Below are 24,442 nucleotides of genomic sequence, written 5' to 3' on the forward strand. Positions count from 1 at the left end.
GGCAAAGTAAGAAGTACTTAACCCTGTGACAGTGTTGTAAATACTAACAAAGAGAAGTAGGTATTTTACATAGAAATCTGAAAAGGCTTTTGAGAGAAGGGATTATTTGAGCTAGGTTTTTTTTTTTAAAAAAAAGATTGTATTTATTTATTTATTTGGGAGAGGGAGAGAGAATCTCAAGCAGACTCCACTCTATGCATATAGCCTGAAGTAGGGTTCAATCTCACGACCCTGACTTCGTGACCTAAGTCAAAACCAGGGGCTGGATATTTAATGGACTGAGCTACCCAGGCATTGCTCCAGCTAGCTTTCCAAAGTTCTGGAATCTGCCAGAGAACAGATGGGGAGAGAGCATTCTTTCCTAATAGCAGTCATTAATAGAAGCTAGGGGCACAAAGACCTAAAGGCAAAAAAGCACTGTGCTGGGAGGAGGGGGGCGGCCATGGAGAGGGGAGTAAGAGAGGTCATGTGAGCAAAGGTGTGGGGGCCAGAAGGAAGCCAGTTGTGCTGTAGTGGCGGGGGGTGGGGGGTGCAGATTAATGGGCAGCCTCTGGTCTGCCCTCTTGCGGGAGGCTCTGGCCAACACTGCTGGGCTAAAGTAGCAACCACCATCTGACCACCTGAAAACAAGTTCCCCCAACTCAACACACACACCAGAGAGTCCCCGTCCCATTTTTCTACTGGCAACAGCCACAGACACCTAGCTGTCCTGTGGGAGCTGAGAAGCAGAGCTGGAAGACACACAGGGCCCCTCTCCCCTCTAGCACAAGCAGGGCTAAGAGCAGATGCAAGAGCCTCAGAAGCTCGTCACAGCTCACAGCTGCACCACAGGAGGAAGAGCCTGGGCTGCACTCCCAGCAGCTGCTGCCTCTCCCAGGAACAAATGCCTTGGAGGGCTGGTGTATAAGTGAGTCTGCCGTGACAGCTCCCCAGACAGGCTGCCTGCCTAGTGGCCCTTCCTGTGAGTATTCCAGAACCTCCATATCTACGTGACAGATCCTTCCTGCAGCCAGTCTGGCTGCTAGGCCCCCTCCATCTGTAGGCCTTACCCTGGTCCTGCCCAACGAGGGCCTCCAGGCCCCACCCTGCTCAGGAGGGGCAGGTGGGGTCAGTCCCCACAACTGACTGCCCTGTTTTTCTGTGTTTCAGACACTGCTCAGATTCAATGCCGTGCTGAGGAAGCTGCTCATTATCTTCCCCCACTTCTGCCTGGGCCGGGGCCTCATTGACCTGGCGCTGAGCCAGGCCGTGACGGATGTCTACGCCCGGTTTGGTGGGTGGCCTTCGAGGCCCCAGATCCTCTGCACAGTGGCGGGCTGCCGGGGGAGTTCCTATGCCAGACCTGCAGCCTGGGCTAGAGCAGGGGGACACCTGGTGGGTCTGGGAGTATACTTCTGCCCACAAGGGATCAATTGCCTCTGTCTCTGTGGCTGAGGAGCCACAAGAGATGTCAGGAGCAGGCTCCAACTCTTCTCTGCTCTGACTAGAGCAACTGAGCTGAGGCCTGGGTCCAGCTGTCGCTTACTCCTTTGCATCAGGCCTGGTCCAGCTGGGCCAACCGGTGTGACCAGGTCTCTGGGGGCAGCTGGGGCAACTGAGTGGACTTCATTCCTGTCCGCAGGTGAGGAGCACTCCGCAAACCCATTCCAGTGGGACCTGATTGGGAAGAACCTGGTTGCCATGGCCGCAGAAGGGGTGGTGTACTTCCTCCTGACTCTCCTCATCCAGCACCACTTCTTCCTCACCAGATGGTATGTTCAGGCCGCTGCCCTAAGGCTGCCGAGGGCAGCGCCTTGCATCTGTCCAGGGACTTGGCTTCACATCAACGCAATCCTCTCTTTCCTCACCAGCCCCTCTCCACAATGGTTCTTCACACCCTTAAAAGCTGGCTTGTTCTGAATAACACAAGGACAGAGACACTAAAATAGGCACTTTGGAATTTGGAAGAATCTAAGCTTGAAAGTATTTAAAATACAGCTTTTTAAAAAAAATATTTTATTTATTTCTTTGACAGAGATCACAAGTGGGCAGAGAGGCAGGCAGAGAGAGAGGAGGAAGCAGGCTCCCTGCTGAGCAGAGAGCCCTATGTGGGGCTCGATCCCAGGACCCTGGGATCATGACCTGAGCCGAAGGCAGAGGCTTTAACCCACTGAGCCACCCAGGTGCCCCTAAAATACAGTTTTTAATTTCATTCACTAATATTTAAAACCTTTCACCTTACTAACAGATACTCCTTTTAAGTTGGATAATAGTTTTACAAATGATGACAATTAAGGGAGATCCAAAGTACTGGGAAATAGATTTATGCATTCACAAGAAAATAGACAAGGTGGGCCCCTTTGCTAATTAGAGATATGAGAGTGGGGACAGGGAGTAACATAGGATGATAACCAGGGCGACTGAAGCCAGGAGCAGTGTGAAGAATGGGTGCAGGGATTGTGCCCCTCTGGGTGGGAGCAGGGAGGGCAGTGACTGCCAACCATGACCCAGCCCAGCTGTGCCATTTTTTCCTGGCTTCTTGACCCAGGCCTTGCATTCTTCTGACATGGGCACTCAGGTTTCCAGAAGGCTGTCCCTCTGCCATCCAGGCTGACCTTCACTAGCGCTTAGCCCAGGGCCCCCAACTGCAAATCACTGGGCCCTTGGAATGTGTGCTTTTCCAGACAGTGTTTTGCTTCTTATCCTTTCATCATCTCAGGCTGAGTCTGGCTACATATAAATAAAGATACAGAGGACTTGGTTTAGGTCTTAATCCACAGGGAATTGAGTTACTAGAAACAGATGTAGCTGTGAGGATTGAACGAGATAATGGGTATCAACACACTTGGAATAAAATGACATGGCCGGGAAGTGGTGCTATTATGGGGGGTGGTGGGGGGGTGATGTCTGTGGAACCCTCAGCTCCCACAGGCCTCCTTCTACAGCTTTGGCCACTTCTTAGACCTTGGGATAGAAGGGAGGAGGCAGACTTGTTTACCAAAACAGACTAAGTAGCTTCAAACTCTGGTGTCAAAAAATTGAGCACGTCTTGCCACGTTAGGCCTGAAATAACACCGGAGAAGTATTCCACGATCTCTGGCTTCAGGAAGCCCACAGCCACGCTCATGCTGAGAGGCAACCAGGCAAAGAGAAGGGCAGAAGAAAGGGAGTTTCTGGTAGAGGACGTGCTAACATGTGGGGAGTTCACAGAAGGGGAAAGGTGAGGAGGTAGGAGAGGAGCCTGGAGAGGTAGGCAGAACCAAGTCCTGAAATGCGCATTACCTTGGTGAGGACTTCAAGTTTAAGCCTGAACGCAGCAGGGAGCTGTTGTAGTGTTTTAATCAGGCAGGTGAATGATCTGCCCAGTCTAAGAGAAAGACCAGACAGGAGGCCATTTTGGCAACCAAGCAAGAGTCAGTGGTGGCATGGATAGGAGAGGGGCCATTGGGGGTGGAGAAGAATAGGTTGATTGGGTAAATGGTAGACAATACAAGATTTAGAGATGAATTAGAAGTGGCCAGTGAGATTGTAGGCCAAAGTGGTCAGGGAGGTCAGAGAAGACGCTGTGTTTTTAAGGTTGGGGGGGTTTCTGTTTGGCAGGGCAGGAGGAAGAGGACGCTGAGGCCCTGGAAATGCCTCTAGAGGCTGGGAGTCAGGGAAGACTAGTAGGTACTAGGGACCAAGTCTTGATCAAATGGTTGGGAGAGGAGTTAGTTCAAGAGATAAGTGCGAGACGGGTGATGTTTACTGAGTGCTTACCATAGATGAAGTGTTTTAATAATGATAACAGTTGCCAGGTTTTGAGTTCTGAGTCCATGCCACATGCTGTGCCAAGTTCATCTCCATAGTCCTATAAGGTAGACACTCTTTTCCCCTCCCTACCATATGGTTGAAGGAGGTGAGGTTTAGAGAGGTTCAGTGACACACCCAGGGTCACACATGGGGAGACCAGGACTGGAAAGCATGGGCACTGCACACCAACCCATTCCTCTCCCCTTCCATCCTTTAGGATTGCTGAGCCTGCAAAGGAACCCATCACAGATGAAGATGACGATGTGGCTGAAGAAAGACAAAGAATCATTAGTGGGGGAAATAAAACTGATATCTTAAGGCTAAATGAACTAACCAAGGTAAGGGAGTAGGTGCAGACAAGTTAATCTGGAAGTGCCAGTTGGATCCACAGATGGCACAACATGGTATTTGCCTTTTGCAGAATAAGCAATATGCCTACGTAAGCAATTCTTTTTCCTAATTTTATGTGAGGTTGTCATCGCTATGTTATAGCTTGTCTTCCAAGAACACCTAACTACAGTGTGTTCACCCCAGTATCATCTTGGGCTCTGGCACAGGGCCTCAGTGGGAGCCCCTACACCTGAGCCTCACTCACTCTTCCCTCCTCCGTCTCTGCACAGTGGGTCAGCTTCAAGGTTTCCCAGGGCTCACAACACCTCTCTGAACACCCGTGCCAATATATAACCTCCTCGTGTCGGCAGTTCTCCCCTAGACCACCCTTTGCTCTCTCTCCCCTTCCCGCTCGCACCCTCTCTCTGTTCTCAGTCCAGTTTCTCTGCATCTTGCAGATTTATTCAGGCACCTCCAGCCCAGCAGTGGACAGGCTATGTGTCGGTGTCCGCCCCGGAGAGGTGGGTACCCTGCAGACTCCTGTGTGTGCTGCTTCTCCCTGCTGTGGCAGGGATCTCGCAAAGAAATCAGATGCAGCCACAGAGGTCATTTTAAATTTTCTAGCAGCCACATGAAAAAAGTAAAAAAATTAAAAAAAAAAAAACCAGGTGAAATTAATCTTGATTTATTTTACCGAATATATCTGAAATATTGTTGCATCAATATGTAATTTATATAAAACATTATTGATGCAACATTTTACATTCTTTTTTTGTTATTGCTTTAAGTTTTCAAAATCCTGGGTGTTTTATACATATAGCACATGTCAGTTCAGACCAGATGCATTTCAAGTGCTCAGTGGTCACTGTAAGGAAGGAAAATCCTCTTTCCTCTACCCTCCTGGGTTCTCTGCTTAGAGCTCTGCAAATTGGACTGATGAAAGACAGATTAAGAAGAAAAAAACAAGCAGCCATTTATTAGGGAATGATCACAGATAAATGACAGGAGAGGTGATTAGAACTTGGGCTTATATAGCATCTTGGCAAAGGAATGATACATTTTTAGGAAAGTGACAAGACAAAGGGAAAGGATCTTAAGTCAGTGGGGTTGGTGAATTATAGAAAAGGTAAATATGGGGGAAACCAATAGTAGATAAAGGCTGGTGAGTAGTTTATTATGTAGATTCCTCTGGTGCTGTCTCCAGGCTAAGGCTTGGAAGCTGTTTCTGGCAATTAACTTTTATTCTTCCTGTTAGGGCAAGAGAGGACACCTTGTAAATTTATGTCGTGCTTTTAGGCACAGGAGAGGGCAGAGAACTTTTTTTTTTTTTAAGATTTTATTTATTTATTAGAAAGAGAGGGTGCCTGGGTGGCTCAGTGGGTTAAGCCGCTGCCTTCGGCTCAGGTCATGATCTCAGGGTCCTGGGATCGAGTCCCGCATCGGGCTCTCTGCTCAGCAGGGAGCCTGCTTCCCTCTCTCTCTCTCTCTCTCTGCCTGCCTCTCTGTCTACTTGTGATCTCTCTCTGTCAAATAAATAAATAAAATCTTAAAAAAAAAAAAAAAGAAAGAAAGAAAGAAAGAGAGCACAAGCAGGAGAAACAGGAGAGGGAGAAGCAGACTCCCCGCCAAGTAGGGAGCCCGATGCGGGCCTCGATCACAGGAGCCGGGAATCATGACCTGAGCTGAAGACAGACACTTAACTGAGTGAGCCACCCAGGTGCCCCCAGAGAGCTTTTCTTGTATCTGCTGCTGCTTAATTGCCTTCGGCTCAAAATCATCCTGAGGCTAAAGTGGCATATCTTGAGGTGGCAAATTCTGCTCGCCTGTACCACACATGGCTAGTGGCCTCCGTCATGGCAGCCCAAGTTGAAAGTGTTTCCCATCTACCCACACACTTGCCCTAGGGCCTCACAGTCCCCACTCCCTGGGCTGCTTGGGCTCTAGGATGAGGCCAGTTTATATGTTCTCCTATAGTGCTTCGGTCTTCTGGGAGTGAACGGAGCTGGCAAAACAACCACATTCAAGATGCTTACTGGAGACATCACAGTGACCTCTGGTGACGCCACTATAGCAGGCAAGAGGTGAGTGTCCTGCTCTTCCTGTCTCAGGGTGTCTCTCATAGGTCCTGGGCCATGTTCCTGTTCCAGCATAAGGACAGTGAGCATCTGACCCTGTACTAAGGATGATCCTTAGAGCTTGGAAGATCTGTGCAGAGGAGTAGGCCTCCCAGAGAGCATGGTCCAGAATGTACCAGATGTAGACTTTCTGGGAAATTGAATTGAATTGTGATTGTTAGACATGCCCCTATAAGCATGGATTCATGAAAACTTCTGGGAAGCACTATGTCATGGGTTCTTAGTCTTTTTGAGGTTATAGACTCCTTTAAATGTCTGATGAACATTTGTGCTTTCTTCATAAATATATAGACCATTATTGGGGCACCTGCCTGGCTCATTTAGTAGAGCATGTGACTCTTGATCTTGGGGTTGTGGTTCAAGCACAACATTGGGTATAGAGATTACTTAAAAAAAGAAAAAGTCTTAAAAATACACACACACACACACACACACACACCATTATCCCTCATTATTTCCCTCCATACATTTTCTACATTTTTGCAAAAAGTTCACTTTTTTTCCCAGGTTAAGAACCCCTGTGGGGAGGTACCCTTTCTCTCATCAAGTTTCTAGGTGGGGGCTGGTTTAAGAAACTTCAGGGGCTTTAGTGTGATTGGGCTGTTTCTGCACCAGTGCTTGGCTTTACCAGGCCAAGGAGCCTTTATAAAGGAAAAACTGGCATGTGTCCTTGGATTCTGGAGGGTGCCTGCTGCTCTCCAGAACAAGGTGTGAGTAAACAGACTGGTCCTCTATGGCACAGGATCAAGAACATGAGGCTACACTGTTTGCCACTTTCCAGGCTGCTCCCTGAACAGCAGAACTCACAGGCATCAGATGTGCCCAAACACTCTGCCTCAATTTATAAGCAGAGTTAGGCAGTGCTGACTTCTGCTCAGCATGTGCCTGAGAGGGGCCTCCTTCCCTCACCTGGGACCCATGCTCAGCAACATGGCTGAAGGCCCACTGGACATGGCTCAGACAGGATGACTTTTGTTCCTTGGCCTTCCCCAGCCATCCCTGTTGGGTCTAGAGCAAAGGAACAAGCAGGGGTAAAGCTAGGCCATGGCTGAGTCGGTCTCATCTGTAGATCCAGCTTAGCCTACAACCAAGCAAGTAACTTGACAGGGTAACAAAAGGAGTCTTGGGGGACCAAGGGATAGCAGGCAGGAGGCTATAATGGTATTTACCTTAAGACATCAGATGACAGTCCAAGTAAGACACAGCCTGATGCCTAGAAGACGGAAGCTAGATGAAGTGAAAACTGGAACACAGCTGTAAGTTTAAGATGCAGGATTGGGTTCCTCTGGTAGGACAAGCTCCCATGAATTTGGAAAAATACTCTCCTTGCTTCCCTGGATGACTTTAACTGGTCCAGCCATACCTGAAGTACTTTGTATTACAGTGCAGGGGCTGCGTGGTGTCTCTCTGTCCCATCCTGTTGCACCCATCTTTTATTTATAGATCCTAAGCTACTAGGGAAGCAGGGGAGCAGGGAGAGATTAGATCAGATTTGACAGTTTATTTTTTCATCAAGGCAATGTATTTTCTAGTCAGGGAGAACATTATCAGTCAAGTGGAGTTGATAGAATTCAATTCACTTCCTCTCCGCTCCCTGCCAGTCTCTTGCTCTGGGTACGAATCTGACTGTTCCCCTTTCATTTACTGTATCTCTGCCAAAGCCCCAGATGGAGAAGTTTACTTCCTTAAGGGAGCATGCATCTTCTCTGGTTATGTCCCAGATGTCTGAAAGGGATCAGAAATCACTGGTCATTTTCTTTTCTTTTTCTTTTAAAGATTTATTTACTTTTAGAGAGAGAGTGTGTGAGCACTGAATGGGAGAGGGACAGAGGGCAAGGGAGAGAGAGAGAATCTCAAACAGACTCCCCACTGAGCAAGAAGCCCAATGCAGGCCTTGATCCCAAAATCCATGAAATCATGAACTGAGCCAAAACCCCAAGTCAAACGCTTAATGGACTGAGCCTCCCAGGCACCCCTCACTGGTCATTTTCTAAAGCCTGATCTTCCCTTCGTTTTTAAATCCACATATGAGGCGATCCACTCCAAAACTAAAGCTGACTTTGGGTAGCAGAGATTCAGATTATCCTAGAAAGAGAAACTTGGAAAGATCTATTGGATTCAATGCTCAGAATTCCAGAAGTTCATCAGTTTCTAACCAAAGGGCCCCTGCTTTGAATTATAAATGTTTTGCACATTTGTGAAGCAAAGCAGAAGAGAAGAGGTAGCTTGTGTATCCCATTGACAGAAGCTCTCCAGCCCCAGTTCTGTTGTCCCACCACCCACCCGTTTGAAGAAAACTTGCTAATTGCTTTTTCTTCTTGCAGTATTTTAACCAATATATCTGACGTCCATCAAAATATGGGCTACTGTCCTCAGTTTGATGCAATTGATGACCTGCTTACAGGGCGAGAACATCTTTACCTTTATGCCCGGCTTCGAGGTGTACCAGCAGATGAAATTGAGAAGGTAAAAAATGGTTTCTTGTAGCCACTCAGGAGTTTGGTAATTCCTAAGCCTGTTTCGTGAGAGTGAATGTATTTGGGGATGGGAAAGCTGAAACATGCTGTCCATTCAACACATGCTTTTTGAGTGTCTACTATATGCCAAATACTGTTATATTTGGGTGAATAGCAGTAAACAAAACAAGAAAATCCCTGTCTTCCTATCTAACAAAACAATGTATGCATTTACCCTTGGATTCAGCAATCTCACTTCTGGGAATTTACCCAAAGATACACCCTCCCACAGTGCAAAATACACATACATGCACAGCTTCTTCATCGCATTCATAGTCACAGAACATTGGGAATTAGCTAAATATTCAGGCATAGGAGATTGGTTAAATCATTTATGCTCCATATACATAAGGAAGTCATACGCAGCTGTTAAACACACACACACACACACACACACACACACACACACACACACACAATCTCTGTGAACTGATAGGGAGTTATTTCCTAGAGTTATTGTTAAGTAAAAAAAGCAAAGGGCTAAAGAACACATGCTGAATTTTACTTTTCTCCCCCACTATTTTCTACTGAAGTATAGTTGACATACAATGTGACATTAGCCGGAAGGTATAACATGATTTGACAACTCCATGCATTATGCTATGCCCTCCAGGGTGTAGCTCCCATCTGACACCATGCAATGCTATTGTAACACTATTGCAATGACAAATTCCACAACTGGGAAAGTATAGGTATAAAATGAGCCTGAAACATCTTATTATGCCAGAAAGTAAAGTGCTTTAAAAAAAAAAAAAAGAGGTATGTCAGAGCTACGCAGGAGCCATCTTAAAGGGGCTCCCAATAGCCAAACGGTGTACAGTTAGAACATCAAAACAATAAACACCATGATAAATTATAAGACATTGGGGGAAACAGAGGAATTCATAACTCTATACTGTTAAATAGATAAATAAGAGAAAAGGGATGGTTCTTACCTACACACAGATGCTGAGAGCCAACTGATTAGGGTGGGAGAAATTCTAGAGTTGAAAAATCATTTTTTAGTGATCATAGTAAAGATTGGATTGCACAAGCATCATCCATGGTTGATAAATCTAGAGGAAGCTTTTTATGAGACACAAGATATTTGTAGAGCTTGAAAGTATCTCCCATAGATCGCTTGTTGGTTGTGAGGGAGAAGCATCATAATTTCACAATGAAGAAATTAGACAACACCTTAACTGGGTGATCAGAATTAACATTCCTTATGAGGGGCACTTGGACATGTCCTGACCCTAGAGGTGATACCATGAGAAGGACACAACACAGGATATTCTGATCAAGGACATATAAGCTGAATCTTATCATGAGTAAACATCAGACAAACTCCAAAGGAACATTCTATTAAAAAAAAATATTGGGGCCATACTCTTCAAAGTTATCAAAGTCACAAAAGACAAAGAGAGACTATGGAAATGTTCCTGATCACAGGAGCTAAGCAGACACGGTGGCTGAGTAATGGACACTAGACTGCATCCTGTACTGGATAGAAAATAATGCCATGAAGGCCACCATTGGGCCAGTTGGCAAAACCAGACTATGAAGGGTAGATCAGAGGACAGTATCAGAACAATGTTAAATTTAGGGACACTGATAACTGCACTGCAGTTATGTAAGAGTATTTCTCTTCTCAGGAAGTAGATACTAAAGTATTTAGGAATAAAGGGTTATGATATATAACTTACCTTGAATGGCTCTGAAAAAATCATATGTGTGTGTATGTATGCACACGTGCACACACACATGCATAAGAAGGAGAGAGAAAAAGAGAGTAAAGTGTTTATGAATATTTTTGTATTATTCTTATTTTTAAACATTCCCGTAAGCTGGAAACTATTCCAAGTAAGAAGTTAAAAGTGAAGCTTACATTCTAGTGGGAAGGACAGATAATAAATAGATAAATAAGTAAAATATACAGTACATTTGCAAATGAAAAGTCGGTAGGGGAAAAATAAAGTAGGGAAGATTTTTAGATAGGGTGGCACAGGGCCAGCATCACGGAGGAAATGACCTCTGAATGAAGACCTAAAGGAACTGACAGAGGGAGTCATGGGGATGGCTAGGGGAAGAACATTTCAGGCAGAGATATAGTAAGTACAGAAGGCAGAAGCCTGGTAGGCTTGTCTCCAAAGACTTCTCTAGTTTTCTTTCTGTGCATGTGCTCTTCCCCCCCGCCCACACACACGGTATTCTTTGTCATAATTTCCATTGATTTTTCTCAAAGCACTTTTATAATCTGTCATTATTCTGTTTATTTCGATTGTGTGTCATCCCCCACACCCATCTGTGAGTATGACAGCAAGGCTATGTTCAACATTATTCCAGGGCCTAGTGCAGTGCCTGACTCATAGCAGTGGCTCGATAAGTACATATTAGATGCACGAGACTTCAAGTGTGACCCTGTTGAAGGATGGAAGCAATGGGTCTGAGACCCACCAACAGACCCTGGGACTCTTCCACCCTTACCCGTAGTCTGGGACACTGGGTGAGAAGCACTATCTTGCTCTTTGTAAGGCTGAAGGTCATTTCTCTGGGGGCTGTACCAAGCCACACCTCGATGTAAGGCACAGTATGGAAAGGAGACGTCTGGCCCCTGAAGCCCAAGAACCCCCTGAACCCCCGTATGTCAGCCTAGCTGTGTCTGTCATCCTAAAGTGAGATCTGGGAGCCTAAGACTTCAAATAGGTGGATGTTCGCTTGTTTGTCTTTTCACAATGGGTTTTCTTCCTCTTCCCTAGGTGGCAAACTGGAGTATTCAGAGCCTGGGCCTGTCTCTCTATGCAGACCGCCTGGTCGGCACCTACAGTGGAGGCAACAAGCGGAAACTCTCCATAGCCATCGCATTAATGGGCCGCCCACCTCTGGTGCTGCTGGTGAGGGTCACCAGGACTCGTGGGGATAGATGGTCCTGAGGGCTTGAACCAAGAGCTGCACCTCTGTGATTAGGCCAGCAGATTTAGAAAATACAGTGATCTGTTTTCATCTAGACTGTTTCCTGTACTGCTTGTTTTGAGCACATCAAGCCAGTGTTTGGTTCACAACTCTTGGGGAAAACAGGAGTCATAACATATTCTCACTCTGAGCCCCTGGGAGGTGTCTTGTGGGCCCACAGGCTCATAGCAGGGAAGTTCAGCCCCTCTGGTCAGAAATTACTACTGCTGGAAGACATCTTTTCGGGATATAGAGTGGGCAAGAACACTGGCATGGATCAAAGGCTCGTGTGATTCTCACTGGAGCTGCACCACACCCAAGACCCTTGTGCCTGTGCAGTCAGGGATTTATGAGGACATGGGCTGCAGGGCTGGAAGGTGACTCATACAAGTCACCTGGGCTATGTCTCTGCCTCTTGCAAGTGTATGTATAAGGTTGCTGGTTTTTTAATTTTTGAGATAATTCTGCCATTGTCTTAATCTTAACCCATTCGTGGGCTGAAGGGGGTCAATGGATATGCATAATGTCTCTTTACTCTCCTGGTTGATCCCCTGCTTTCCCTACCTGAAGCCCGGGTTCCCCAAATCTTGCCCACTTGGGGAGACACTTTGTGTATTGTCTCCCAGAGAGCAGAACTGCTTAGAGGGGGGCAGTCAAGGAGGGTACAATAACCAGGAGAGGCAGGCTCCAAGCCTAGCTCCCTCCCCTCTCTGCCTCCCCACAGGATGAACCCACCACGGGCATGGACCCCCAGGCACGCCGCATGTTGTGGAACACCATTGTGAGCATCATCAGAGAAGGGAGAGCTGTGGTCCTCACATCCCACAGGCAAGAGATTCCCGGGGGCTGGGACAGAACAGGTGGGCAGACTGGAAGGCTCCCCCCTCCCCACCCCTGCTTACTTCCTCTCTCCTGCCCCACAGCATGGAAGAATGTGAGGCTCTGTGTACCCGGCTGGCCATCATGGTAAAGGGCACCTTTCAGTGTCTGGGCACCATTCAGCACCTCAAGTGCAAGTAAGGATATATGCTGGGGGTCACCTTTGTTACCTTCTTTGATGTTAGAGGCGGTCAACAAGGCCCTGTGCTCTCTACTGACACTTGGGATGGTCCTGCTACCCTTATCACGTGGGCAGAAGCACGTGGTCTGGGCCTTGTTCCACAATAGCAGACAGAAAAAGCTGCTGTGCTGAAAGAAACTTCTCTAGGTTGGGCTAATTGCCTACGGTTGAGGAATCCCTGAGTCTCCAGATGGGGTTCTGATTGGGCCCGGGATGAGGAGGGGTCACTACCACAGCCTCATTATCCCACCACTTATCCCAACGGATCCAGCACCTATGGCCTATTTAATAAGAACCCATGACCAAGGGCACCTGGGTGGCTCAGTGGGTTAAAGCCTCTGCCTTCGGCTCAGGTCATGATCCCAGGGTCCTGGGATCAAGCCCCGCATCGGGCTCTCTGCTCAGCAGGGAGTCTGCTTCTCCCTCTCTCTCTCTGCCTACTTGTGATCTCTCTCTCTCTGTGTCAAATAAATAAATAAAATAAATAAAATCTTAAAAAAAAAAAGAATCCATGACCAAAATAGGGATCATTACTAATGATCAAATTACTAATGACCAAATAGCCCAAGAATCAGTTTTCCTTTAAGACATGTTTATGCTTTTGAGTTTGAGAAGTGACCATGAAGTATATGTCAACCAACAATGCCAGTGTTCTTCAGTAGCATTACCCTGTCCCCATAAATTGTAAACTGTCATAAACGATGCATTATTTACAATAGTTTATGTCCCAAAACCACAATTAATCAGCTAAAATAAGGTTATGATAATAATGCCATGCTTCCTTGCATTCTGATACACTTGATAAACTAGGAAGGGTGGATTTGTAGTTATTACTCAGTTATTTAACAAACGCTTTTTAAGAGCCCAGAATATAAAAGTCGCTGTGCTCATTGGTAAAAAGAATAGTACATAACCTACCTTATCCAGGCCAAAATGCTTAGTCTCGTACCCATGGAACTGTTGCCCAAGACACATCATCCTTCATATGCATCAGGGCAGATGAGTGATCGAGAGGAAGGTCTAGTAGGTTAGCAGCATTTGGGTGACGCTGCACAAATATCTAGGGGGACTGACATCCACCTCAGCATACAAGGTCGCCAGAGCCATAGCAGAGCTGCCTGGGTCCAACGGCAGGAGACATGGATGGATTCCCCATTGTTTTCCCTCTGATCAGTATCCTCATGGTAGAGCAGGTGAGAAGAGAATATCTCCCATGTGGAGGGGCAGTTTTCCAGAGCTGCAAGGAAAGATATTTTATTGTAGAGGGGAACAACCCTTGGTCATAGAGAGAGCATTGAGGTAAATTATAACTGACACAGAAGGGAGAAGAGTTGAGTGTCCTGACCCTAGCAGCTCCCACTTGTTCTGGAAGTTTCCACAGGGAAGTGCTGCTTCTCAAGTCTTTGTGCCCTCCTGGGATCTCTTTGAAGAAGGAGGCAGCCTTTCCATTACTGAGTAAATACTAGTTCCAGAGGCCTTTGTGGGCAGGTTGTGATCTCCACAAGGGGCTAAATCCACCTTTGACTTCAGCAGGTAAATGGGAGGGAAAGGAGCAGGGAGCATCCATGTCTACAGGAGTTGGACCCAGGAAGCTGTGACACAGGTCTGGTGACTCACTTCACCACACAGACATTTGGACCTCTACAGACTAATACCAGACTATTTTTTCTGGGAACCATCACAGGCTTTTTCCTCCTAGTTTTAAACATGCACACAGGTTCTATAGTATGGGCCTATCATCCTCAATATTTTTGATTAATCTATTCCTTATTTTGGAATTGCCTTAGACCCAGCTACTAACAGGCCCGTGCCGGGCTACCCTGCATGTCGCCTAGGTTTGGAGATGGCTACATTGTCACGATGAAGATCAGATCCCCAAAGGAAGACTTGCTTCCTGACCTGAATCTGGTGGAACAGTTTTTCCAGGGGAACTTCCCAGGCAGCGTGCAGCGGGAGCGCCACTACAACATGCTCCAGTTCCAGGTCCCCTCCTCCTCCCTGGCCCGCATCTTCCGGCTGCTCATCTCCCACAAGGACAGCCTGCTCATAGAGGAGTACTCAGTCACGCAGACCACGCTGGACCAGGCAGGTTGCCCGCCGGCCTGGTGTGTGGCAGGGGGCTGCACACAGACTGGGCTGGAAGCCACATGAGTGCTGGCGCCACACGCCTTATTTTTCATGCTCTGGTGCCGCCATCCATTAGGGTAAAGCTTGGTAGATCCAAAATTGTTTTCCAACAATATTTTAGTCATCAGCAAATTTCATTGACTTTACATCATCCTTCCCCACTATACTATGATCTTTTTTCATTCTTCCTGGTTGGTGGTAGTGGCTGTTTTTTTTTTTTTTTTTTTTTCCTTTTCAAATCAATGTTATCGATGCTTAATTTTCATACAATCAAATGCACCCATTCATTTCAGTTCAGGGATTTTTGAAAAGCCTGCGTGCCATGAATCAGGGTATTTAATGTGATCACTATTTTTTCTTATTATGGCGAAATATATATAACATAAATAACTATTCTTAAGTGTACAATTCAGTGGCATTGAGTATAGTCACATATTGTGAAATGGATCACCTCCATCCATCTCCAGAAACTTTTATCTTCCCAAACTGAAACTGTATATCCATTAGACAAGAATTCCCCGTTAACCTCCCCCAGGCACTGGTAACTACTGTCCTACTTTCTATTGACTACTCCACATTCCTTATGTAAGTGGAGTCATATAGTATTTGTCCTTTTGTGTCTAGCTTATTTCCCTTGACATAATGTCCTCCAGTTCATTAACATTGTAGCATGTGTCAGAATATTCTTGTAAAGGCTGAGTCATATTCCACTATATGTATATATCATGTTTGTTTATCCATTCACCCATTTGGACATTTGAGTTGTTTCTCGGGGGTTACTGTTGTTGCCATTTGGTTTGTTTTGAATAAACATCCTTAAGGCAGCTTAATAAAGCAGTGGAAATAGGCAAGTCCCCAAATACCCTTTGAGGAGCTGGCTCACCAGTACCTTCTTGCCAGCAGATGAAGGCTGGAGCAGGAGTCATAGCCATACCGCACATTGAATAAAGAACAGAAAAGAAGGGAGATCGGACTCCTGCTTCTGTTTTTGCTTTTTGGTTTTCAGTTTCTTTAGAGGTTTAGGAGGATGCTGCTAGCTGAGAATCTACCTGGAGTCCTTTGAATCTTCCCATGGGAATTCCTTTGGCTCAGCGCAGAATTCTAAGAAACAAGCCTATCCCGGGGATGGGTGGCTAGGCTTTGTGGGTGGGCCACCCTCCCCTCCTGCAGGACACAGCGGCTCTAGCAGGGCCATACATTAACTGTAGAAGACAGACAAAAAGTGGGTGGGTGGATGGGTCAAGGATACCATTTTTCTGGGAACATCTACCTACTATTGCTCTCCTACTCTTGTCTCCAGGTATTTGTGAATTTTGCTAAACAGCAGACTGAAATTCATGACCTCCCTTTGCACCCTCGAGCCGCTGGAGCCAGCCGACAAGCCAAGGTACTCCTGCTCCTCTTTCACAGTCCACTGTCTGAGGTGGATCCTCAGCTCAGGGACTGGTACGTTGGGTCTGAGGGACCCCAAGGTCCAGATATGCCACCCACAGAGAGTCCCCTCCATACCACATCCCCACCACATTCCTGCTGCTCCCCACCACTTCTGTGCTGAGGGACTGTTCAGTCAGTGGTTGTGGAGGTTCCTTTCATAATCAAGAAGCCATCTAGGTGGTGTGGGAGGGCATTTTTTAGAACTTTCCCACATGCTTTTCTTATAGTGAAAAGACTTGGTTTTAGAAATATGAAGCAGGGGGGCCCCTGGGTGGCTCAGTGGGTTAAAGCCTCTGCCTTTGGCTCAGGTTGTGATGCCAGGGTCCTGGGATCGAGTCCCACATCGGGCTCTCTGCTCAGTGGGAAGCCTGCTTCCTCCACTCTCTCTCTCTCTCTCTCTCTGCCTACCTCTCTGCCTACTTGTGATCTCTGTCTGTCAAATAAATAAATACAATCTTTTTAAAAAAGAGATTTAGAAATATGAAGCAGGGAAAATAGGAAAGAGTATTACAATGTTTGGGTTGTTAGGATACTTGACATTTATTTTGGTCGTATATTTGAGTTTAAAGGAAGGAGATTAACTGGCACTTCATTTCAATGGTGGACATATTTGGTTAGAGAAAAGATTACTGTCTGTTTTAGGAAGAGGTCTTGTTGTTCTGTATAAAAATATCAAGGGGTACCTGGCTGACTCAGTTGGTGGAGCATTCTATTCTTGATCGTGGGATTGTGAGTTCAAGCCCCACACTGGATATAGAGATTACTTTAAAAATTAATTAATTTTTAAAAATCTCAAGGTGGTGAAGGAAGAAGCAATAAGAATGTGTATCCTGGCCTGTGATAACTCTTGGGATAGGTGCTTCCAGGATCAGTCCCTGGCATTGTGCTCCGTGTAAGGAGCATGTCTACCCCACCCCAGTTCCCCAGACAGCACTAGAGAAAGCACTGGAAGAAGCACTGTCTGAGCACCTTGGCTTATACCAGGGAATTTTTTAAAAAATTTGTAAGTAGGCTTCAGGACCAATGTGAGCTTGAATTCATGACCCTGAGATTGAGGGTCACATGCTCTACTGACTGAACCAGCCAGGTGCCAAAGCTTGGGATTTTAAAGGGACAGATTAATTCAGCTGTTCTGTCCAAAATTGCCTAGAGAATAAAATCAAAGCATTTCTCCAATAAGCATTAATGTACAAAATCTTTTTTTTTTAAGATTTTATTTATTTATTTGTTAGAGAGAGAGAGGGAGCGAGCATGAGCACAGGCAGACAGAGTGGTAGGCAGAGGCAGAGGGAGAAGCAGGCTCCCCGCTGAGCAAGGAGCCCGATGTGGGACTCTATCCCAGGACGCTGGGATCATGACCCGAGCCGAAGGCAGCCGCTTAACCAACTGAGCCACCCAGGCGTCCCATTAATGTACAAAATCTTACTTCCTAGCAAATTCTCATTCCTCCTAGCAGTTTCTTTTTTTTTTCCTCAGTTTCAGTGTTTTACCCCATTTTATTTTTTAAATAAGTTTGAGACCTGTTAAGTATTTGACTTATATTTTTTATCCAACGAAAGAACTAAACATTTATGGGCTTTTTGCACACTTCTTAAAATTGTATAACCTTATTTCTGAACTTACTCCCTAAGAAGTTTTTGGGGTTTTTTTTGTTTTATTTTATTTTTTATTTTTTTAATTTATTTTCAGCGTAACAGTATTCATTGTTTTTGCACCACACCCAGTGCTCCATGCAATCCGTGCCCTCTCCAATACCCACCACCTGGTTCCCCCAACCTCCCACCCTCCGCCCCTTCAAAACCCTCAGATTGTTTTTCAGAGTCCATAGTCTCTCATGGTTCCCCTCCCCTTCCAATTGCCCTCAACTCCCTTCTCCTCTCTAACTCTACTTGTCCTCCATGCTATTTGTTATGCTCCACAAATAAGTGAAACCATATGATAATTGACTCTCTCTGCTTGACTTATTTCACTCAGCATAATCTCTTCCAGTCCCATCCATGTTGCTACAAAAGTTGGGTATTCATCCTTTCTGATGGAGGCATAATACTCCATAGTGTATATGGACCACATCTTCCTTATCCATTCGTCCGTTGAAGGGTATCTTGGTTCTTTCCACAGTTTGGCGACCGTGGCCATTGCTGCTATAAACATTGGGGTACAGATGGCCCTTCTTTTCACTACATCTGTATCTTTGGGGTAAATACCCAGTAGTGCAATGGCAGGGTCATGGGGAAGCTCTATTTTTAATTTCTTGAGGAATCTCCACACTGTTCTCCAAAGTGGCTGCACCAACTTGCATTCCCACCAACAGTGTAAGAGGGTTCCCCTTTCTCCACATCCCCTCCAACACATGTTGTTTCCTGTCTTGCTAATTTTGGCCATTCTAAGTGGTGTAAGGTGGTATCTCAATGTGATTTTAATTTGAATCTCCCTGATGGCTAGTTGTGATGAACATTTTTTCATGTGTCTGATAGCCATTTGTATGTCTTCATTGGAGAAGTGTCTGTTCATATCTTCTGCCCATTTTTTGATATGATTGTCTGTTTTATGTGTGTTGAGTTTGAGGAGTTCTTTATAGATCCTGGATATCAACCTTTTGTCTGTACTGTCATTTGCAAATATCTTCTCCCATTCCGTGGGTTGCCTCTTTGTTTTGTTGACTGTTTCCTTTGCTGTGCAGAAGCTTTTGATTTTGATGAAGTCCCAAAAGTTCATTTTCACTTTTGCTTCTTTTGCCTTTGGAGACATATCTTAAAAGAAGTTGCTGTGGCTGATATCGAAGAGGTTACTGCCTATATTCTCCTCTAGGATTCTGATGGATTCCTGTCTCACGTTGAGGTCTTTTATCCATTTTGAGTTTATCTTTGTGTATGGTATAAGAGAATGGTCGAGTTTCATTCTTCTACATATAGCTGTCCAGTTTTCCCAGCACCATTTATTGAAGAGACTGTCTTTTTTCCACTGTATATTTTTTCCTGTTTTGTTGAAGATTATTTGACCATAGAGTTGAGGGTCCATATCTGGGCTCTTTACTCTGTTCCAGTGGTCTGTGTGTCTGTTTTTATGCCAGTACCATGCTGTCTTGGTGATCACAGCTTTGTAGTAAAGCTTGAAATCAGGTAACATGATGCCCCCAGTTTTACTTTTGTTTTTCAGCATTTCCTTAGCGATTCGGTGTCTCTTCTGATTCCATACAAATTTTTGGATTATTTGCTCCAGCTCCTTGAAAAATACCGGTGGAATTTTGATCGGAATGGCATTAAAAGTATAGATCCTAAGAAGTTTTAAGTGATCTCTTATCTACACTTGATATTATTAAATCACCCAACTTCACATTTAGACATTTCTAAACCAAAGAATTCATAGGACAAGTTTTCAATTTCAACACGTATAGGTATACATGCCATATGGTGATTTGTTCCAGAATAAAGTTATAATAAAGGACTCTACTCCTAGATTCTAGATTACATCAGTGATATATAATAATATATGCTCTATTTATACTCAAGGTAGATACTTACATTCTTCTAGTAAGTGTGGAAAAGTTTAAAATAATCTATTTGGAATAATGGAATTCAAATTCTATTTTTGAAGCATAAAGACAACATTGGAACTTTGCCCAAAAGAGGTAGATGGTAATGATTGTAAATAGAAGTTATGAAATGTAAATAAGTAAACATCCTGAAGTTATCTACCTCTGAAAAACATGATGAACAGACTTTTGGCCAGTGCTAATTTGTCTTACTATATCAATTCAGGTTTTATTAAAACTCTGTCTCTTCAAGGGTGAACCTAAGTGTTCTATAGAATAGTGAAGCCTTATTCAGGATACTATTTACTCATGAATCACCACATACTAGCTGCACTGCTTTGACAATGCAGAACCTAAAGTATCTTTTCCGAATAGCTTAGCAAAAGGTATCTTCCTTTATATATAGCAGTGAGACTTGTTTTGTATAATTGCTCCTTAGTATAATCACATTTGAAAACTTAAATGTACTCTGCTATTTTAGATATGTTCCTTTATAGCTGAACCTCCCACCAGTTTCTTAGTTGCAAAAAAACCCACAAATCTTACCACTGGTTGAAACACTCCTTTTCAAGGCCATGCTTGCAATGAATTTTTCACCTTCCTCTTGACCAGTAGAGATCTAAAAGCTACTTGGCAAGGTTAACCTTGCATCCCATCTCCCTAGAGGACCCAGAAATGCCTAAGCAAAGGCACCTGTCCAGAGAATGATAGTTCTGCTCAGATTTTCTAGGCACTCTTCCTCATTTACAAATCTGATACTTAGTGTTTACACCTCTAGAAAATTATTCTTTGAAAGCCATTTGCAGTTATGAGCCTCTTTTATAACTCACTGGGTAGCAAAAGTGTTTCCTAGAACTAACAGTGGTCTCCCCACCCAAACCTGGTATATTCTCTCTCAGAGGGCTAACACCAAGTCATCTCTGATCCAGGTAAGGGGCATTGATGGCCTGTGATCTGTAGCATTAAATTCCAGACTTTTCCCCCTTATTGGATGTGACCATTTTCCTATATTATTTGTCACATTTTAGTATAAAAATATTATAATAGAAAACCTACTGCAACACCTTTATTAAATTGGTATATTTTTACAATAAATTTGTGATTCAGACCCTAACTCTGACTTAATGACATACTACCTTTACAAAGGTTAGAGAGAATTCTCTTGTATAATGTTGTATGTAAATAAATGTCATGAAACAAATAGTAATTACAGTCTTGTTTACATTATACCACTTTAAAATAATTTCCCCTAATGTCAACAAGAAAAAGGTTGTTTCTCTCAGTAATTTATAGAAAACATTCACAGCCTGCCTCCAAATACATGTGACAGTGCAGCTACAGGAAATTCAGCCTCTGGTGGCTTTCCAACCCCACTCGTGAGTGAAGGCTACCACCGGCATTTCATTATCTAGAGAGCAGTGTGTCTGGTTAGCAAGAATGCTTTGAATTCTTGAGGGACTCAGAACTGGAAAATATCCTTTGGGATGAGGTTTGTGAAATGTCACAATCTTTTATGGAAACGAGTGAGGGTCAAGGTTTCAATAGATAACTAGGTGATAGATGATCAGTCAACTTAGAAACATCCTAAATGGGCTTATAAATTAGTGACCATCATGTTTGTTTTCCAGAAGCAGGAACAACTCAGATAAGTTTCTGGCCCTTAGCCTTTTTTTGACTACAATTTTATTATTTTTTAAGATTTTATTTATTTATTAGAAAGAGAGAGAGACAGAGTGAGAGAGCAGATCAGAGGGAGAAGCAGACTCCTCATTGGGGCTGGGACCCTGATGTGGGACTCGATCCCAGGACTTCAGGTTCATGACCTGAGCCAAAGTCAGTCGCTTAACCAACTGAGCCACCCAGGCGCCCCTGCAATTTTATTTTTTAATTGAAGTGTCATTAACATGCTGTATTATATTAGTTTCAAGTATACAACATAAATTATTGTAAAAGTGTAGTGATTTGGCAATTATATGCATTACCAAATGCTCACCATAGTCACCATACAACATTGTTACAATATTACTGACTATATTCCTTATGTTATACTTCTCATCCCTATGATTTATTTATTTTACAACTGGAAGTTTGTATGTCTTTATCTCCTTTACCCATTTCATCCATCCTCCCACCCCTCCCCCTCTGGCAACCACCAGGTTATTCTCTGAATTTATGAGTCTGTTTCTGGCTTGTTTATATGTTTTGATTTTTAGATTCCACATATAAATGAAATCACATGGCATTTGTCTTTTTGTCTGACTTACTTCACTTAGCATAATACCCTCTGTGTCCATCCAGGTTGTCTTGAATGGCAGAATTTCATTCTTTTATGACTGAATAATATTGCATTGTATATATGTGTCACATCTTTTTTTCTTTAGTTTTTTTATTTGGGTATAGTTGACACACAATGTTACATTAGTTTTAGGTGTACAATATAATGATTCAGCTTCCCTATACTTTATGCTATGCTCACCACAGTACACCACATCTTTATCTATTCATCTATCAGTGGACACTTGGGTTGCTTCCATATCTTGTCTATTGTAAATAATGCTGCAAAAAAAAAAAGAATGCATGTATCCCTTTGAATTAGTGTTTTTGTTTTCTTTGGGTAAATACCCAGAAGTAGAATTACTGGATCAAATGGTATTCCTGTTTTCTACAGTGTTTTCCAGAGTGGTTGCACCAATTTCGATTCCCCTAGAACAGTGCACGAGGGTTCCATTTTCCCCACATCCTCACCAATACTTATTGTTCCTTGTCTTTTTGATACTATCCATTTTGACTAGTGTGAGGTGATATCTCATCGTGGGTTCAGTTCGCATTTCCCTCATTATTAGTGATGTTGAGCATTTTTCATGTTTCTGCTAGCCATTTCTTTGGAAAAATATCTATTCAGGTACTCTGCATATTTTTATTTTATTAATTTATTTTAATCCATTATTATTATTATTATTATTATTATTATTATTATTATTAAGTAGGCTCCATGCCCATTGTGGAGCCCAATGTGGTGCTTAAATTCACAACACTGAGATCAAGACCTCAACTGAGACCAAGGGTTGAAGTTTAACCGACTGAGCCACCCAGGCACCACCCTAGCCTGTTTTTGAATTGGATTTTTAGGTTTTTTTGGTGTTGAGCCTGATCCTTATTTATTGTTAAAGAGTTTCCATGTATGATTTATAGCCTTATCAATGCATTTCTGAAGTACCTGTAGTCTTGCCTGGGATCTTTGCCCCACCTCAAAGCATGTTCTTAGCCCTTAACACTAGGTTAATCGTCTTCTCAAGAGCTTGTATGATTTTTAAGCTAGATAATTGATAAACCACATTTTGTCTGGATGTAGGCAGACCTACATTTAACCCCCCTTGCTGACACTCTTTCAATCCCCCACAACTGGTATAGGAATTCAGCCTTCTAACTGGAGACCTTGTCTCTCTAGTTAGAAAGGTGTCCCCTTCCTCAGGAGCTGGATATAATGCTTGAGTTTTGATCTGGAGCCTGCTGTCCTAAACCCTAGCTCCAATTTCTCCCACCCTTCCATGCCCCCATCAGATTTTCATGCTTCCCAGGAGCCACCTCTTTGGAAAATACACAAAGGGAATTCTGTACCTCGTGAATGACCTAAATTATGACTTCTTGGCTTATAAGACAGGAAGAGTATGGTAACATTTTTAGGCTAAAAAAACAAAAGATACCATGACAGCCTTTGGGAACTGCACGGAGAGCATAGAGTCCCTCGAAGAGGCAAGCATGTGCACCCAGACGGCATGAGCTTTCATAATGTCTACACCTAAGAGGTCATCTGGTCCAAACTTTTCGCATTCCAAACAAGCATAGCCCGTGACCTTGGTGATCTGACCAACTCCCAGGATGCTCCATTGAGCTTCCTTCAGCAATTGACAGCTGTTTAACTTTGAAAATTTAAAAGCTGATATGCCATCTCTTCACAAAACCAAGATGACAAGAGTCCATCTGATCTCCTTCCACAGGTCTGATCTCCATACTACTCATTCCCTAGAGCTGGAGAGAAATTCTGGACAGCTGGAAAGGCAGGAGCCTTTGCCATATGGTCATCTGATTGGACCGGCTCAGCCGCAGAAACAAACCCAAGCAGGCCATACCGCAAACTCTGAAGGGGACTCTTGCCAAGAGCAACCACAGCTGACCTCCTCACCTGAAACACCTGATGAGGAAACTGACCCAGCCAAACGAATGCAAAAACCCCTTCTTATCTGGCCCATCCTATTAGTAGCTCTGACTCCATATCACACTCACTTGCAGTGGATCTGCTGTCGTGTGTGTGTGTGTGTGTGTGTGTGTGTGTGTATTATTTTTAAGGAGAAAATAAAGTACAAATGTACTTATCACAGACCGTTTGAATCCCCTCATCTCCATGGTGTGCCCCATCTGGTATTTAGACATCCTTTGTGTGGGTGTAGCTTCCTGTCATGGCATGAGCTTCTGTGAGCGCTGCTGCCACAGAAGTGCTAGTCATGGCAAGGTTCTGCAATGCTGGGGTGGATGTGAATGGACTGGTCTTGATGTTCCATGTCAAGTCTGCTTTGTAGGGTTTGAAGAAAACACCCAACTGGCAATG

General features: G+C 44.3%; 1 protein-coding gene across 1 annotated transcript in view; it reads left to right on the forward strand.

Moving 5' to 3' along the window:
- ABCA4 (ATP binding cassette subfamily A member 4) overlaps positions 1-24,210 on the forward strand; it is a 105,055-nt gene extending 80,845 nt beyond the window's left edge. Inside the window, exons 34-45 of the mRNA XM_047727670.1 lie at positions 1,150-1,273; positions 1,622-1,751; positions 3,989-4,109; positions 4,560-4,622; positions 6,076-6,182; positions 8,561-8,702; positions 11,491-11,625; positions 12,408-12,511; positions 12,607-12,699; positions 14,579-14,828; positions 16,171-16,257; positions 23,835-24,210. Of these exons, the coding sequence (XP_047583626.1) occupies positions 1,150-1,273; positions 1,622-1,751; positions 3,989-4,109; positions 4,560-4,622; positions 6,076-6,182; positions 8,561-8,702; positions 11,491-11,625; positions 12,408-12,511; positions 12,607-12,699; positions 14,579-14,828; positions 16,171-16,257; positions 23,835-23,840 (1,362 nt within the window). The 3' untranslated portion in view covers positions 23,841-24,210. The remainder of the gene's footprint in view (positions 1-1,149; positions 1,274-1,621; positions 1,752-3,988; positions 4,110-4,559; positions 4,623-6,075; positions 6,183-8,560; positions 8,703-11,490; positions 11,626-12,407; positions 12,512-12,606; positions 12,700-14,578; positions 14,829-16,170; positions 16,258-23,834) is intronic.
- The last annotated feature ends 232 nt before the right edge of the window (positions 24,211-24,442 follow it).

This window comes from Lutra lutra, chromosome 4 (assembly GCF_902655055.1).
Source record: "Lutra lutra chromosome 4, mLutLut1.2, whole genome shotgun sequence".
Lineage (NCBI taxonomy): Eukaryota > Metazoa > Chordata > Mammalia > Carnivora > Mustelidae > Lutra > Lutra lutra.